Source organism: Sparassis crispa (genome assembly GCF_003851025.1).
Source record: "Sparassis crispa DNA, contig_000005F, whole genome shotgun sequence".
In the NCBI taxonomy this organism is placed as follows: Eukaryota; Fungi; Basidiomycota; class Agaricomycetes; order Polyporales; family Sparassidaceae; genus Sparassis; species Sparassis crispa.
The window spans coordinates 463,388-477,477 of record NW_020939752.1 but is presented as its reverse complement, the minus strand read 5'-3'; the positions used below and the strand labels follow the sequence as shown (position 1 = coordinate 477,477).

At 52.4% G+C, this 14,090-nt stretch overlaps 3 protein-coding genes across 3 annotated transcripts; 2 read left to right on the top strand and 1 right to left on the bottom strand.

The window, feature by feature from the left end:
• Positions 1-1,365: 1,365 nt before the first annotated feature.
• SCP_0601800 (hypothetical protein) lies at positions 1,366-5,983 on the bottom strand (the record flags this gene model as incomplete). The annotated part of the gene is made up of 3 exons (XM_027759314.1): positions 1,366-1,925; positions 1,977-2,133; positions 2,237-5,983. The coding sequence occupies 3 exons, from the start codon at positions 5,981-5,983 to the stop codon at positions 1,366-1,368; spliced, it is 4,464 nt and encodes a 1,487-aa protein (XP_027615115.1).
• Positions 5,984-8,071: 2,088 nt separating this feature from the next.
• SCP_0601790 (Phenylalanine ammonia-lyase) lies at positions 8,072-10,907 on the top strand (the record flags this gene model as incomplete). Its single annotated transcript, XM_027759313.1, has 9 exons — positions 8,072-8,241; positions 8,306-8,352; positions 8,412-8,520; positions 8,573-8,772; positions 8,835-9,131; positions 9,211-9,753; positions 9,812-10,139; positions 10,190-10,799; positions 10,857-10,907. The coding sequence occupies 9 exons, from the start codon at positions 8,072-8,074 to the stop codon at positions 10,905-10,907; spliced, it is 2,355 nt and encodes a 784-aa protein (XP_027615114.1).
• Positions 10,908-11,164: 257 nt separating this feature from the next.
• SCP_0601780 (predicted protein) lies at positions 11,165-12,028 on the top strand (the record flags this gene model as incomplete). Its single annotated transcript, XM_027759312.1, has 1 exon — positions 11,165-12,028. The coding sequence occupies one exon, from the start codon at positions 11,165-11,167 to the stop codon at positions 12,026-12,028; it is 864 nt and encodes a 287-aa protein (XP_027615113.1).
• Between the last annotated feature and the right edge of the window lie 2,062 nt (positions 12,029-14,090).

Here is a 14,090-nt window from a genome sequence, read left to right as displayed (position 1 = left end):
CACAGGAGCGCTAGGTGCAAATCAAGAGGCGACAGGTAAGGGTAGACGAGACTTATCTAATATTCCGATATTGGATTGACCAAATAACGAGTTGGCACTTCGAGAGCGACCTCTATTTTCTTGGGTATTCCGAGCCTGATCCTGGGAACAACTTCTCGACTGTGTTGCCGACCTCTTCGTCATAGAATGCATTTTTATATGCAATGTCTGAGTCTGGGTAGGAGGAGTGAAAGCCAGTGTTACGACGGCGAAACCGAACCCAATCTCCCCTGCGGCGGTCACCACTTGTGGAAGGGAAACGTACCCGTCGGTCGGATCATGCACGTAGGGTTCAGATAGCTAACGTCGAGTGTAGCGGCCTGACGTCACAACCCATAACTTTGTAAATCGTAGAAAAGGGACTTCTGAAAATACCACCTTTACTTATATCTTTCTAATGCTATGCTTAACTCACCTGGAAAAGCCTTGCCTATTTCTGGAAAACGGTACAGGAGTCTTAAGGATGCAAACCTAGTAGAGAGAAGTGGGGAAAAAGATGGAGGCCATTCGATGGTGGGCCGAACACCTTATATACATGACACCCTCCCCGACTCTATCTCAGATCGGGGCTTCGACGGGCTCTGATAGGTTCATTTCTAAAGTATATGATGAGTGTGAAAATCGATGACGTAGTGGTCAACAAGAAAGGTAAGTGGCAAGTGTCAAAAGGGGAATGCTTGTTACTAATAATGGTACTGATTCGTGAAGCCCTTTCCACGGCATACTCTATACTCAGCTGTTCCTCTGGTACTCGGGCGTCATCGGGTCTTGTGGGGTGCTAGAAGACAACACAGGAGTCGTCCCTATTTGCGAGTCACATTCCAGGCCCCCAACGGAAGCGGGGAGCTCGACCACGTCATCTTCATGCACCGGTGTCCCGAATCTACCGGAGTCCTTTGGCATCGCGTCGTACAGAGGTAGAGTCGAAGAATGAGTGCAGTATGAGAGACAGAGGTGTAAGGAGTGCGTGCTGTACAGAAGTCAGCTCAGCCGTTCGCACTCCGGGCGAGAGAACAACATCTAAATGTATTTACCTGTACAGAAGTCAGCTGTACAGGGTTGTAAGTAACACGGCAAGAAATACATGTATGTAAACTACTCACCTCAGCCGTTCGCACTCCGGGCGAGAGAACAACGTCTGAGGTGTGCTACGTCTACGAGACTTCCTTAAATGAGAAATGTATGTACCGTACGCACGGCGGGAACTAAACCAAGTATAGTAGTAGTACGGGAACCGGGAACAAAGTTAGCGACAAATGTTTGAACATTCGGGTATATCGGAGACACATGCGCTCGGATTGTCAGCTCCAACACTCCCCCTCAATCCTAGCAAAGTCCCAATGCAGCGGCAAAATGCTTGACTTTTGGACTGGGGAGAGCTTTGGTGAGGCAGTCAGCTACCATGTCTTCGGTAGGGCAATAAATGAGTTTGAGTTTTTCTTCTTCAACAATCCAACGAATAAAGTGGAAACGTATATCAATGTGCTTCGTGCGTGCATGATACTGATTGTCGCGGGAGAGAGCGATGGCGGACTGATTATCGGAATACAGGGTAACGGCCTCAGAGAATGGTTGAAAAACTTGCCCGATTAGGGAGCACAGCCAGAGCGCCTCCTTCGCTGCATGTGTCGCTGCCACGTACTCCGCCTCGGTCGTCGACAACGCAATAATCTCCTGGCGTTTCGAACTCCAAGAGACCGCGCCGCTGTCGATGAGGAAAGCATAGCCCGAAATCGCCTTCCGATCTTCGTGCATCGACCCATCTGCGTCCGTATAGCCTACCAGATCCAGCCCCTGCGCACCATAGGTAAGCTTCAAGTCCTTGGTGCCAGACAGATACCTGAAGACACGTTTGACAGCTTCCCAATGTGCTCTCCCGGGATTGTCTGAAAAACGCGAAAGAAACAAGACGGCATACGTGATGTCCAGCCGCGTACCAAGTGACGCGTACATCAACGAGCCCACAGCCTCGCGATACGGGATGTCGCGCATGGCAGCAGCCTCAGTGGTCGTCTGCGGTGACTGCGCACTCGACAGCGTCGTGTTCGGGTCCATAGGTGTGGTGAGTGGCTTCAAATCTTCGAAACCAAACCTCTGGATGATGGAATTGATGTATGATGTTTGCGATAGGGCGAGCGTGCGCGCGGTGTGATCGCGTTCTACGGCTTTCGAACGTCTTTCGGAGTTGCACCTTCACCTCGTCGATCAAGGCGCGCGACGACGTGACGATAGTCAGGTCATCGACGTGTACAACGATCACGATGAGGTCAGTCCCCTCTATGCGAAAGAAGACAGCCTGGTCAACATCGCACTGTACCATGCGGAGGAATTCCTGCAGCGCACGCAGGAGTTTCTTGTGCCAGTGACGAGCACTCTGGCGGAGGCCATACAGAGGTCGGAGAAGTCGCAGCACCATCCCAGGCTCTTTTGTGAGGTTTGTCCCAGGAGGTAGGCTCATGTAAATAACTTCGTTCTCCTCAAACTCACCATGAAGATAGGCACTCTTCACATCAATCTGGTGGACCTCAAAATCGTGACGAGCAGCGAATGCGAGTGCGACACGGATGGATGCCGTCTTGGCAACAGGCGCATCGGTATCGAAAAAATCGACACCGGGAATCTGCGAGAATCCGCGAGCAACAAGCCTGGCACGATACCTGTAAACATTCCCGGCGGCATCCTTCTTCGCGGCAAAGACCCAACGACAGCTGACAACATTTGCACCTGTAGGTGCCTTCTCAAGACGCCACGTACCGTGTGCCTCAAGAGCGCGCAGTTCCTCCACGATCGCCTCTTCCCAGCGTGGCCACTCCGGCCTTTTCTTCGCCTCGCCTATCGTCCTTGGCTCCAGTCCCTCAACATCCGCCATCTTCGCCGCCATCGCAACGCCTCCTATTGGCTCTTCAAGCTCCCCCTGAAGCGAAGCTTCAGCGCTGCGGGATTTTTCAGCCTCATCAGGCACTTGCATACCGGTGGGCAGTTTCTTTGACTCTGCCTTCCCCGTGCATATGTCGCGGACATAGCGTGTCGGCTGGCGGTTACGAACAGGGCGCTGCGGTATATGTGGTAATTCGGCAGGTGTCTGGTGCGATGCAGGCTTAGCGGGCACATTGGACGGCACGAGCACATTTGATGCAGGCTCGGGCGCACTAATGGGCAGGTCGGGCGCACTGACGGACAGTTCAGCTTCGGGCTTGTCACCAGCAGGTTCCTCCCCCTCAAGCTCGAGGCCGTCATCTGAGTTTGGCAACACAGCATGTGGTTCCCCAAACCGCACGTTGCACTCAACTGTGACGGAGCGCTTGTCGGGCCAATACACCCGATGGCCTTTGCTCTGCGTATCGAAACCGACCCAATGGCCAGGTTTTGCACGCTCACCCATCTTCCCTGTAGCTGTATCGTGGACCCAGATGCGTGCACCCCACTCGGGGATACCAGACAGATCCGGTAAGTCACCTGTCACAGCTTCGTATGGTGTGCGACCGTTCAGTGCTTTCGTTGACGTCCGATTTTTCAGATAAATCGCGTGCAGCACAGCCTCCCCCCACAGGAATCGCGGTAAGCCCGCAGCAATCAGCATTGCGTGGCCTTTCTCGGCAACAGTGCGATTTAAATGCTCCGAGATGCCCGACTCGCCGTGAGTATCATGTACGGACAGTTTCTGTTCCGTGCCCTGCTCTTCGAGGTGCCTGACAAATGCATCGCTCAGGTACTCGCCACCACGATCTGTGTTCAAGACAGTAATGTCAACACCCATGTGAGTCTTCACCCATGCTTCGAAGGCCTTGTATGACATGAAGGCTTCACTTTTCTGGCGCAGCAGGTAAGCAGTTGAGAAGCGAGTGCAGTCGTCCATAAAACTGATGTAGTACTTCCGACCACCAAGAGTTTGGATGCGAGATGGCCCCCACAAGTCGGAATGGACTTCACCACCGAACTCGGTTGCCCGCTTTCCCTCGCGCTCCTTCAGCACTGGTCGCCTCATGCTCTTTGCGCGGATGCACACTTTGCAAAGTTTGGGCTCATCTGATTCAACGAGCTTGACACCACGCACTAGGCCCTTCGTCACAAGCTCGCGCGCCACGCGGGGCGCAATATGACCCATAAGGCGATGTAATTGCATGACGGTAAGTTTCTTCACATGTCGTGCAGCATACGCGGAGGGTTTCTCATGCTGACGCACCACTGTATACAGCCCCTTCATCTTCGGGATCATTCCGAGAAGATGGCCATCACGATCGCGGATCTCGCAGTGCTGCCCACCGAACGTCACGGTGCAGCCTGCATCATCAATGCGTCCAATCGAAATCAAGTTGAACGCGATCGCGGGGGTGTACAAGACTCGCGTAAGTTTCATTTTCGTTGGTCCAGGACTATTTGGCACCGCGATAATCATATCTCCAACGCCAGTAGCAACAAAGTCCTGCTGGTTTGCTGCATTCAGCGGCTGCGGCATTGTCTCGTGGAAGGTGAGAAAGTCCTCTCGGAATGGTGACATGTGATGACTCGCGCCTGAATCATACAGGTCTGTAGGGTAACTTGACTTGGGTTTTGTAGCCGCCAGTGCCAAGACAATATCGGGAACACGAGGAGCATCTTCCTCGTTCGATTCATCTTTGGCCACTGCAACCTCAATTACCCAATCGTCGACCCACAGCATCTTCAATAACACATCCACGGGGTGGCGGGCAGCTTCGTGTGCCCTGGCAACCTCAAGACCGTCCTCGTGCGAGATGGCATCGCCGGCATCACAGCTTTGCGCATCACTTGCGCTCTCATCATCAAACTCACTGGCAGACAAGTTTGACATGGACACTAAGTCTGGCATCTCGTCGTTGTCAGTGGAGGCCTCCGTGAGTGCACTATAATCTGAGTCATCATCGCTGACAGACCAGAGGTCCAGCACAGATGACACGCTGTCATCCGAGAAGTCGGCAGGTATGAATGCTGACCAGGCACCCGCAATGTCGTCAAGGGTGACTGCTGACGCTGCAGTAGGCTTCGACGTGGACTTGGATGGCTCGGCACTTTTGCTGCCCTTGTCCTTGTCTCTACTGCCCTGCTTTGGAGTCGGGCAGTCGGCCTCTTTGTGTCCCTTGCCGCCGCAGTTCCAACACACACCAACAGGCTTGCGTGGACCCTTTCCCTTGCCACCTTTCGGCTTCTCAGTCGACACCGCGCTGGCTGCGACACCGGGATCCTTCACCTTTGGCATAGCACCCTTCAACATCTTCCGGCGATCCCATTCCTCAAGAACGAGTGCCATCAAGGTCTCGGCATCAAGGAGTGGCTTCTCCTTGTCGAGGTCAATCTGACTCAACACAGCGGTGGTACTGGGGGTAGTACTGGACATCGCCGCGGCACGCTGCTGCATCAGCATCGTGGCTTTGGCTGTCGCAGAGATTTGCAAGACGAATGCGGAGAGGTCGGGAGGTAGGAAAGCAATGATCAGTGAAGCATACTCGGCTTCGCTGATGTTGATCTCTAGGTTGAGTAGCTCCTCGTGCTTCACACGGATACGGTCAAATTCGGCATGTAGGTCTGCACCGGGGGTATAACACAAGTTCGAGAACTGCGTCCGGAGGTTCGACCTGATCAATATTGACTTCTGCGTGAACTCCGAGACAATGGCAGACCAGATCTCGGTAACGCTACTCCTCCGACGGTACTTCGTCACTGTCGTGTCAGATAGCTTCTGTGTGAGAAGATAGAGAGCAAGATTCTCCTTCTTCTGCCATTCCTGAATGAGGTCTGTCTCGTCCGTCGTCGGCTTGTTTGGATCCGCAGCGACGGGCTTCTTCGACGAGCCATCGAAGTGTGGCCATACGCCTTTCTGGCGAACTGCAATCTCGAGACGATGCTGGAACATGAGCCAGTTCCGGCCGGTCGTATCGAGCTTCTCGAAAGCATTGGCATACTCGGATAGCGAGACAAGTGTAGTCATAACGAGAATAGAGTTTGAAGCAATAGACACAGGGGATTTTTCGTGAGACGTGCGAGGCTATGAAGAGCCGGGGCTCATAACCTGTAAGGAGTGCGTGCTGTACAGAAGTCAGCTCAGCCGTTCGCACTCCGGGCGAGAGAACAACGTCTAAATGTATTTACCTGTACAGAAGTCAGCTGTACAGGGTTGTAAGTAACACGGCAAGAAATACATGTATGTAAACTACTCACCTCAGCCGTTCGCACTCCGGGCGAGAGAACAACGTCTGAGGTGTGCTACGTCTACGAGACTTCCTTAAATGAGAAATGTATGTACCGTACGCACGGCGGGAACTAAACCAAGTATAGTAGTAGTACGGGAACCGGGAACAAAGTTAGCGACAAATGTTTGAACATTCGGGTATATCGGAGACACATGCGCTCGGATTGTCAGCTCCAACAAGAGGGAGAGGTTCCAGAAAGAGAAGATGAGAATGTGCAATTTCCGTACCCCACTATCGTGCCGCGTCGATCTAAAAAGTCTCGTGCAAGAATAATCAGTCAGTCCGTTTTATTTCTCTACCACAACGTCGTCTGATGAGTCTAGTCCTTGTCACTGGCAACAGAGAAGGTAGATGTATCGAACATTGACCCGAAGCAAGCGGTTTCGAGGGAGATGATTAATGAATGAACCAGCCACAGCAGTAAGTCAATTTCTCTGTCTATTTAGAATTTAAATAATCTCAGTGACAGTTCCGGGTTACTCCGACAGGATGTGCGTTGAATGGTCACGTGTGAGATCTTATCCTGTGTGCGCTTATGCTCCGCCCGTTCACGGTTTTCATTCATTGCCCCGCTGTGAATAACAAAGGCTCACGGCGGAACCGTGTATTGTACTACTCATAATTGGACTCGACCGTGCATTCTTCTGAATGCTTGAGAGTCGGGAAGAGGCGGCCTGCGTTGTCCTCGAGGAAGGTTCGAGCCGAGCTGCGAGGGGAAGGTGCACCCCATGGCTCGTTGGCGTGAACTTTGTGTTCACGTTCAGCGGTGTTAGTGGATTTACCAATGCCTACTTGCAAACAGATGTCCCGAGGTGGAGACCCCCATCCTCAGTATAAACTTGAGGTAAGTCGGGGTGCTGTCGTACCCTCTTGCTATCTCTCAGCTTATCTGCGCCGTCGCAGACCACTAGCTCGCCAGTCTCACTCCCAGCGAACGTTTGATGGAACCGGTGTTCTCAAGTTTTGCCAAGTAAGCTATGCCATGTCTGTCTGTCTGATCTTTGTCCCAATGGTCGGTAAATGAAAACCAAAGCATGCCGTTTGCTCGTTGTCCTGTGCCTCCTATTTGACTCTGCCGCAACATTCGCGATCGGAGCGAGGTTTTCTAATGGAGTGCGGAGAAGTAGGGCTAGTTGTGAGTGTGTTTTTCATTGCTTGAGTACCCAGTTCCGTTGACATCGTTCTCTTACGTTTCATGTTCGTTCCGCCCGGTTTCTTCCTGCAAGAACAAATTACATTGCATGGGTGATTTGTAGCAACGTGAGATCTATTAGCACTCCGCGCAAAACTGAGTCGGTCGAGTGGGAGATTCTCAAGCACGTCTGGCGCACACAGACTCCCCTTCAGGGTTGTGCTGTCGTGGAACAATCGAGCACAACACCAAATCCTACGAATTACGAACTAATTCGTCGTAACTAATCAGTGTGATTAGGCTGTGTGTCATCTGGACTCGGACCATCAGGCCCACACCGTCGTATGGCCATTCCTGTGCGCCACGTACTACTGGATCTACTGCCGAGTCGCTAAATGTTATTGAAACTACTACAGGCAGTATCACGCTCCTTTGAGCCTATCCAAACGCGTGTCATCAAGGCTTTGTCTCTCTAAATTATACCGTGAATACACAGCGTATGGGAATGCGCTGGCTCTGACGTGGAGACAAAGGATGACTATCACTACTTTGGTGAGAACCTCCTGCACGTGCGTCTTCTGTTGTCAAATGGTTGCGCGCGCGACAAGACCGGAGACTCAGTCTGATAGAACATGTTCGCAGGTTCTCGCCAGTAGAACCCCAGTAATAGCAGTGCGAAGCCCTTAATTACTGGATGGGCTCAAATGGATCGACGTCAGACTCTCTGATTGGGCGCACAGTGAGAACGACTCCCACAGATTTGCCGAATCCCGTCCACTATGACAAGACGCGTCCCGCAATCGCTGCGTATTTCTTCAAGAGGAAGCGATGGATATCGGTGACGCTGCAGGGGGAGCTCTGGCGGTGAGAAAGCTGTTGATCTAACAGATGGAAGGCAGGCAGTATTAATACACCATCTTGTGTGTAGTCCCTCCCATCTTGTCCTCTGCGTCAGCATGCCCTTGTATTCAACTGGTAGGTTTATTATCCTGCTTTTCTATATATTTGCGCGGACAATCTTGCTTCTACTCCAGCAAACATCTCCACGATGAACGGACATGCAGATTTGGACCAGTCGAAAGTCGCAGGCTCCACCCTGCTGTCTAAGTTCCTTCAAGCTCACCAACAGCTTGATGCCCACAAGTACGTTCCATGACTAGATCACCGATCTCATTGCTCATGGCGCTCAATGCAGGGGTGGGAAGCCTGTCCTCGTCGATGGTCACTCCCTTTCCATAGCTGCAGTTGCAGCAGCCGCACGTTACCACACTCCTGTTAGTTTGGACGACTCTCCTGAGGTCAAGAAGCAAGTGATCAAGAGCAGAAACGTCATCGTCGATAAGGTCAACTCAGAGGCCAGCGTGTATGGTGTCAGCACTGGGTTCGGTGGTAGTGGTACGTATCTTAAACGAAATGGGCCATTTGGCATGGTTCTCACATGATCCACGCCCTTACAGCTGATACACGTACAAATGACCCGTTGGCTCTCGGACACGCTTTGTTGCAGCATCAACATGTTGGCGTGCTCCCATCTCAATTAGACAGTGCCCCTCCGGCCTTGCCGATCTTGGACCCACTCACGTCCACAAGCATGCCGGAGTCTTGGGTCCGCGGAGCAATCCTCATCCGCATGAACTCGCTCATTCGCGGACACTCTGGCGTCAGATGGTCGCTTATCGAGAAGATGAACGATCTTTTGAGGGAGAATATCACGCCGCTAGTCCCACTTCGTGGCAGTATTTCTGCTTCTGGGGGTGAGTTTGTCTAAACGATGTCCATACTAGCAGTTGTTGATTCGACGTCCCTGGTCCGTTCGTTACTCTCTACCTGCAGATCTGTCACCCTTGTCGTACATCGCGGGATTGCTGACGGGAAATCCCTTTATCCGTGCCTTCGATGGACCTACACAGTTTGGATCGCGTCGGATCGTGTTGGCAAACGAAGCTCTTACTGCCCATGGCATCGAGCCGATCTCGCTAGCTTCGAAGGAGCATCTGGGAATCCTCAACGGCACCGCCTTCTCAGCATCTGTAGCTGCTCTCGCCTTACACGACGCTCTGCATCTCGCGTTGCTTGCTCAGGTGTGCACCGCGATGGGGACAGAAGCACTGCTAGGTGCCCAAGGCTCGTTTGCACCGTTCATCCATGAAGTAGCACGGCCGCATCCCGGGCAGATAGAGGCGGCCACCATTATCAGCGACCTACTGGCCGGTACCCATCTGGCGGTGACTGAGGAGCAGGAGAAGCACATCTCGGACGATGCTGGGGAGCTGCGGCAGGACCGCTATCCTCTGCGTACCGCCGCCCAGTTTCTTGGTCCTCAAATAGAAGATCTCTTATCTGCGCTTGCGACCGTGACACTGGAGTGTAATTCCAGTGAGTACTGGACTCTGATGCCTTCGCCGTTTCTATCTAACGCCGTACCTTGTGCCAGCTACGGATAATCCGCTGATTGACGGCGATTCAGGCAAGGTTCATCATGGTGGCAACTTCCAAGCTATGGCCGTGACGAATGCTATGGAGAAGACGAGGCTGGCGCTGCACCACATAGGGAAGCTGTTATTCTCGCAATGCACCGAGCTGATGAACCCCAGCATGAATCGCGGTCTGCCGCCAAGCTTGGCGGCGACGGATCCATCGCTCAACTACCATGCGAAGGGGATTGATATTCATGTTGCTGCCTACGTTGGTGAGCTAGGTTATCTAGCGAGTCCGGTGTCGACGCATGTGCAGTCAGCAGAGATGCACAATCAAGCCGTAAAGTGAATTCATTCACACTCACAATTTCAGGAGATTTTACTGACGAAAGCAGTTCTCTGGCATTGATCAGCGGCCGTGCGACCATCGATGCCGTGCAGGTGCTCTCACTACTGACGGCGAGCTATCTATACACTCTCTGCCAAGCGCTTGATCTTCGCGCGCTCCAGCATGAGCTGCAGTTGGGCATGAAGGAGATTGTGCACGAGGAGCTGGAGAGATGCTTCGCTCGGTCTCTGTCTCAGGCGGACATCCAGGAGTTATTCGGCGCTATTTGGCGAGCGATGGCCGACGCATTGGAGAGCACAAGCACGATGGATGCAGTACCACGAATGCGAGCTGTCGCCAATGCGAGCTCAACGCCCGCTGTGGACTTCTGCACAGCACGCGGGTACATCCAGGCTCTGGCTGAAATCACCGCTTTCCGGGAGAAAGTCGCAGAACACAGCGCGGAGTTGTTGGGAAAGCTCAGAGAACTATACCTGTCGGGTGAGAGAGGAGCTGCTCCGGCAAGCTATTTATTGGGAAGGACGCGCACCGTGTACGAGTTTGTGCGTGTGACGTTGGGCGTTCGCATGCACGGCTCGGAGAATCTGGATATGTTCAAGGCTGGCCTCAACATCGAGGATGTTACAGTGGGACAGAACATCTCCTTCATATACGAGGTGCGCTCCTATCCCCCATATATGGCTCAGATTGCTGACACTGACACTTTCCTGTAGGCAATTCGTGACGGTAAGCTGCAGTCCGTGGTTGCGGCTCTCTTCAAATGACCCTGGTCTGGCGTGTGCCACTTTGCACATATCCAATATATGATTTTGTCTTAGAACATGGTGGATCGCTGCAACAGAGATGCGACTAACTCAGGTAGATTTTCAGGTATCGATTCGAAGTTGGATACCCTTATCGGACAGCTTAGAGTTAACCGTTTCTACCTTAGATTTTCATTTTGAAGGGTGCATTGTACTGAATCTATATTTACGTACATAGGAAAGTATTTGTGCTGAATTCGCTTTTCGTTTCTACGACCATGTCGACTGCTGCCACCACCGGAGCTAGTAATTTGTGGATGTCGTTCAATTCGTCTGCTCTGCCTATAGGACAACTAGAATCTTTGCGATCCCGAACAAGCCAGATCATAGAATCCATCCAGTCTCTTCAACGCATCATTGAATCCGGTGGTCAGAATGTGATGCCTGCGTGGCCGGACATCCTTTCGAAATACAACACTCTGTTGTCGCAATCCCATAGCATCATGACAGCCCTTCTTGCAGTACACCAGTCTGGCGGAGTACACGGTACTGGGAATCCGTTCGAGAAGCTCGTGCTTCATCCTAGTTTGGGCATGACGGACGCACAGTTCGACAATGAATTGATTCCACTGTTACGGAACCAGCAGACGACGGATGTGCTTCGGATGGAAAACGAAGTCGTGCGACACCTGTCCGAACATATGGAGACCAAAGGATCCCTCGGCGTACTCACACAAGCCGGTCGTTCGGAACAGGCGAGGAAGACGGAGTACGAGGACGTACTGCGGGAGTGCGAACAGATACGTGTCGAGCATGACCTACGGGTTGAACGTGCGGTTCGTGCAGTGGCAATGCTTCGGGAGAAGTATGACTGGAAGGCGCGCGTCGCTGTAGACCAGGAGGAGCCGGAGGAACTCCAGTGGGACCCTCGCCTACTTGGTGAGGAGATCACGGGTGCCCAAGGGGACGCGGCTCTAGATGAAATGAGCGAAGAGGGGGAGAGTGGAGGTACGCCTGAAGGTGCACAAAGCAACGACAGTGACGAAGAAGACGAACTCGAGGAAGTTCTTGGGAACGGTGCTTACCAGACACCGGAAGGTACACCTGGAGGTGCAGGACCTGCGACGCCCATGGTAGAGTGACGATCACGTTGACGAGCGGTAAGCTGTCAGCTGGGTATGTTGTTGAACAATCCTGATCAGGAATGCTGTCCCTTCTGCTATAGTTCTGTTCTTTCGAGTCAAACGACGACAGTGAGAGTAAAGCGGACGCAACGAAACGGCCGCCCGTGGCCAAGTATGCGGGTATAGAAGGACCACTGTTCATGTACGTCTAAATGCGATGGGAATTCGGGACTTTAAGTGATTCCAGAACCACCAATGCGATAGATCTTTTCCTAGTGCACCCACAAAGGGCGGCGAATTGAGCCCGTCTCATCGCACGAAACTTGCAGCACGAGGATCGGGGTACCTGGGTAGCATGCTGTGCGTGCCCTTCCTGCTCATTTTCCCTCTGCTAGAGACTGGCTATGGGACTGAAACTGTATTTGCTTTCACACGACGATGAAATAGTGAGTAGATCTCGCTGTGCTTTATCAGATAATCCCGTGACTGCAACCGCTTATCAGATAATCCCATGACGCTTATCAGATACGCCTTTTGGCGGGCACAGCGACGGACCAACGCTGGAAGCCTGATCAGCGCTCATCATGTCGCTGGGCGGTTGCATTGGCTACTATGCGGTTTCACAGGACACCTGTCAGCAACATGCCTCATTCTCATGGGCAGGCCACCGTCCACTACTTCCAGTCATTGCGATTCCATCCTCGCCTTCTGATGCGAACTGATCATCGAAAGTTTTGCAACCTCTGTCGTCCATAGCCGTGAGCCTCAAGACCGATATGACGATTGCTGCATCGTCGCCGGGATCGCACCACCCATGGGACGACGGATACTATCAAGTTGCCGCTCCACAGTCGTTGATCAGAGCCACTACAATGTAGTCTCCATGGCTTCTGGTGCGAGCTTGCTGTGGTACCACTGTGAAGGGTCTCGAAACCTTGATGATCGCCAAGGTTGCCCGGAAAAGCGAAAAGGGTGCATACTCCGTGGCTGAATCCGGCATTCATTCAAGAAATATGGACGATAGGCCCCTAGAGTCTGAAGGCCCATGCTGCTAGCCGCTCGACTCCTCATGGAATTCATATCGAGCATGTATCATGTAGAACAGGTGACTTCAGTGCGCTTTGTTGCTGAACAGAACGTCATTTTTCGTCTTTCGTCGCTCTGGCCCTGTCACCGAGCTCTTGCTCTTGCTCCATTTATCCATCGATGGTCACGGTCCACTGTGAACAAATACCAATTGTCACGAAGGTCTTGTGGATAGGATAACGGGTTCATCGATTGGTTTCAAAGTCCTCGGCGGAGAACGCAGTCTTCCCAGGTGAGAGGATCTGTCAGGAACCTCAGGGAACATCTCTCAGAGCGTATGTTCAATAATCGTGCCTGTGGTCAAGCCACCTTGTTGAGGAATACGGCCGTGCAGTGCGACTTGCATTGGCAGTTCATAGGGCTGATACCTGCCCATGTGTGGTTGGCGTGTTGTCCATCTATTTGGACTGGATCATGAATTCTAGAGTCTCAGAGCTTCGTCGTTGGTTCACGGGCAGCTGCCATCGTTCGATCCTCGTAGAGCACAGATGATCAGCGGGCTCGAGTCATAGCATCCCATCGTGGTGTGGGAGTTCTGTCCAGCAATACATGGTGCTTGGTCTGTACGCGTGTGCTCGTCCCGAGCGGGTGGGCATTGGGCTTCATGATCTCCCCGGAAGAAATGCTACAAGTGTTCGGGACTCCCGGCATTTACTCGAAGACCTTGGTCCGTATTCAGTGCATAGCTGGATTCCCAGACAGCGCTTCCTGCAGGGCGATGCAGCTTTTTGCATGGTATCCCTTCTGCGAAAATAGTGAGACCGCCAAGATTCAAAGGAATGTATTATTGTAAACATATGAATGGTGAGTGCTTTTTTCTCTCTTCAAATTGACCCGAATTCAACGTTCCGAACGTGGGGACCAGCGGTCATATGCATTGTCCGGAAGCGAGTGTTCTGTTTGTAATGGGAATCCGAGCACAGCTAAGTTTATGCTACGATTGTTCTGACGATGTGCTGCACGAACTTTCTGACCTCTAGATGATATCTGGAGC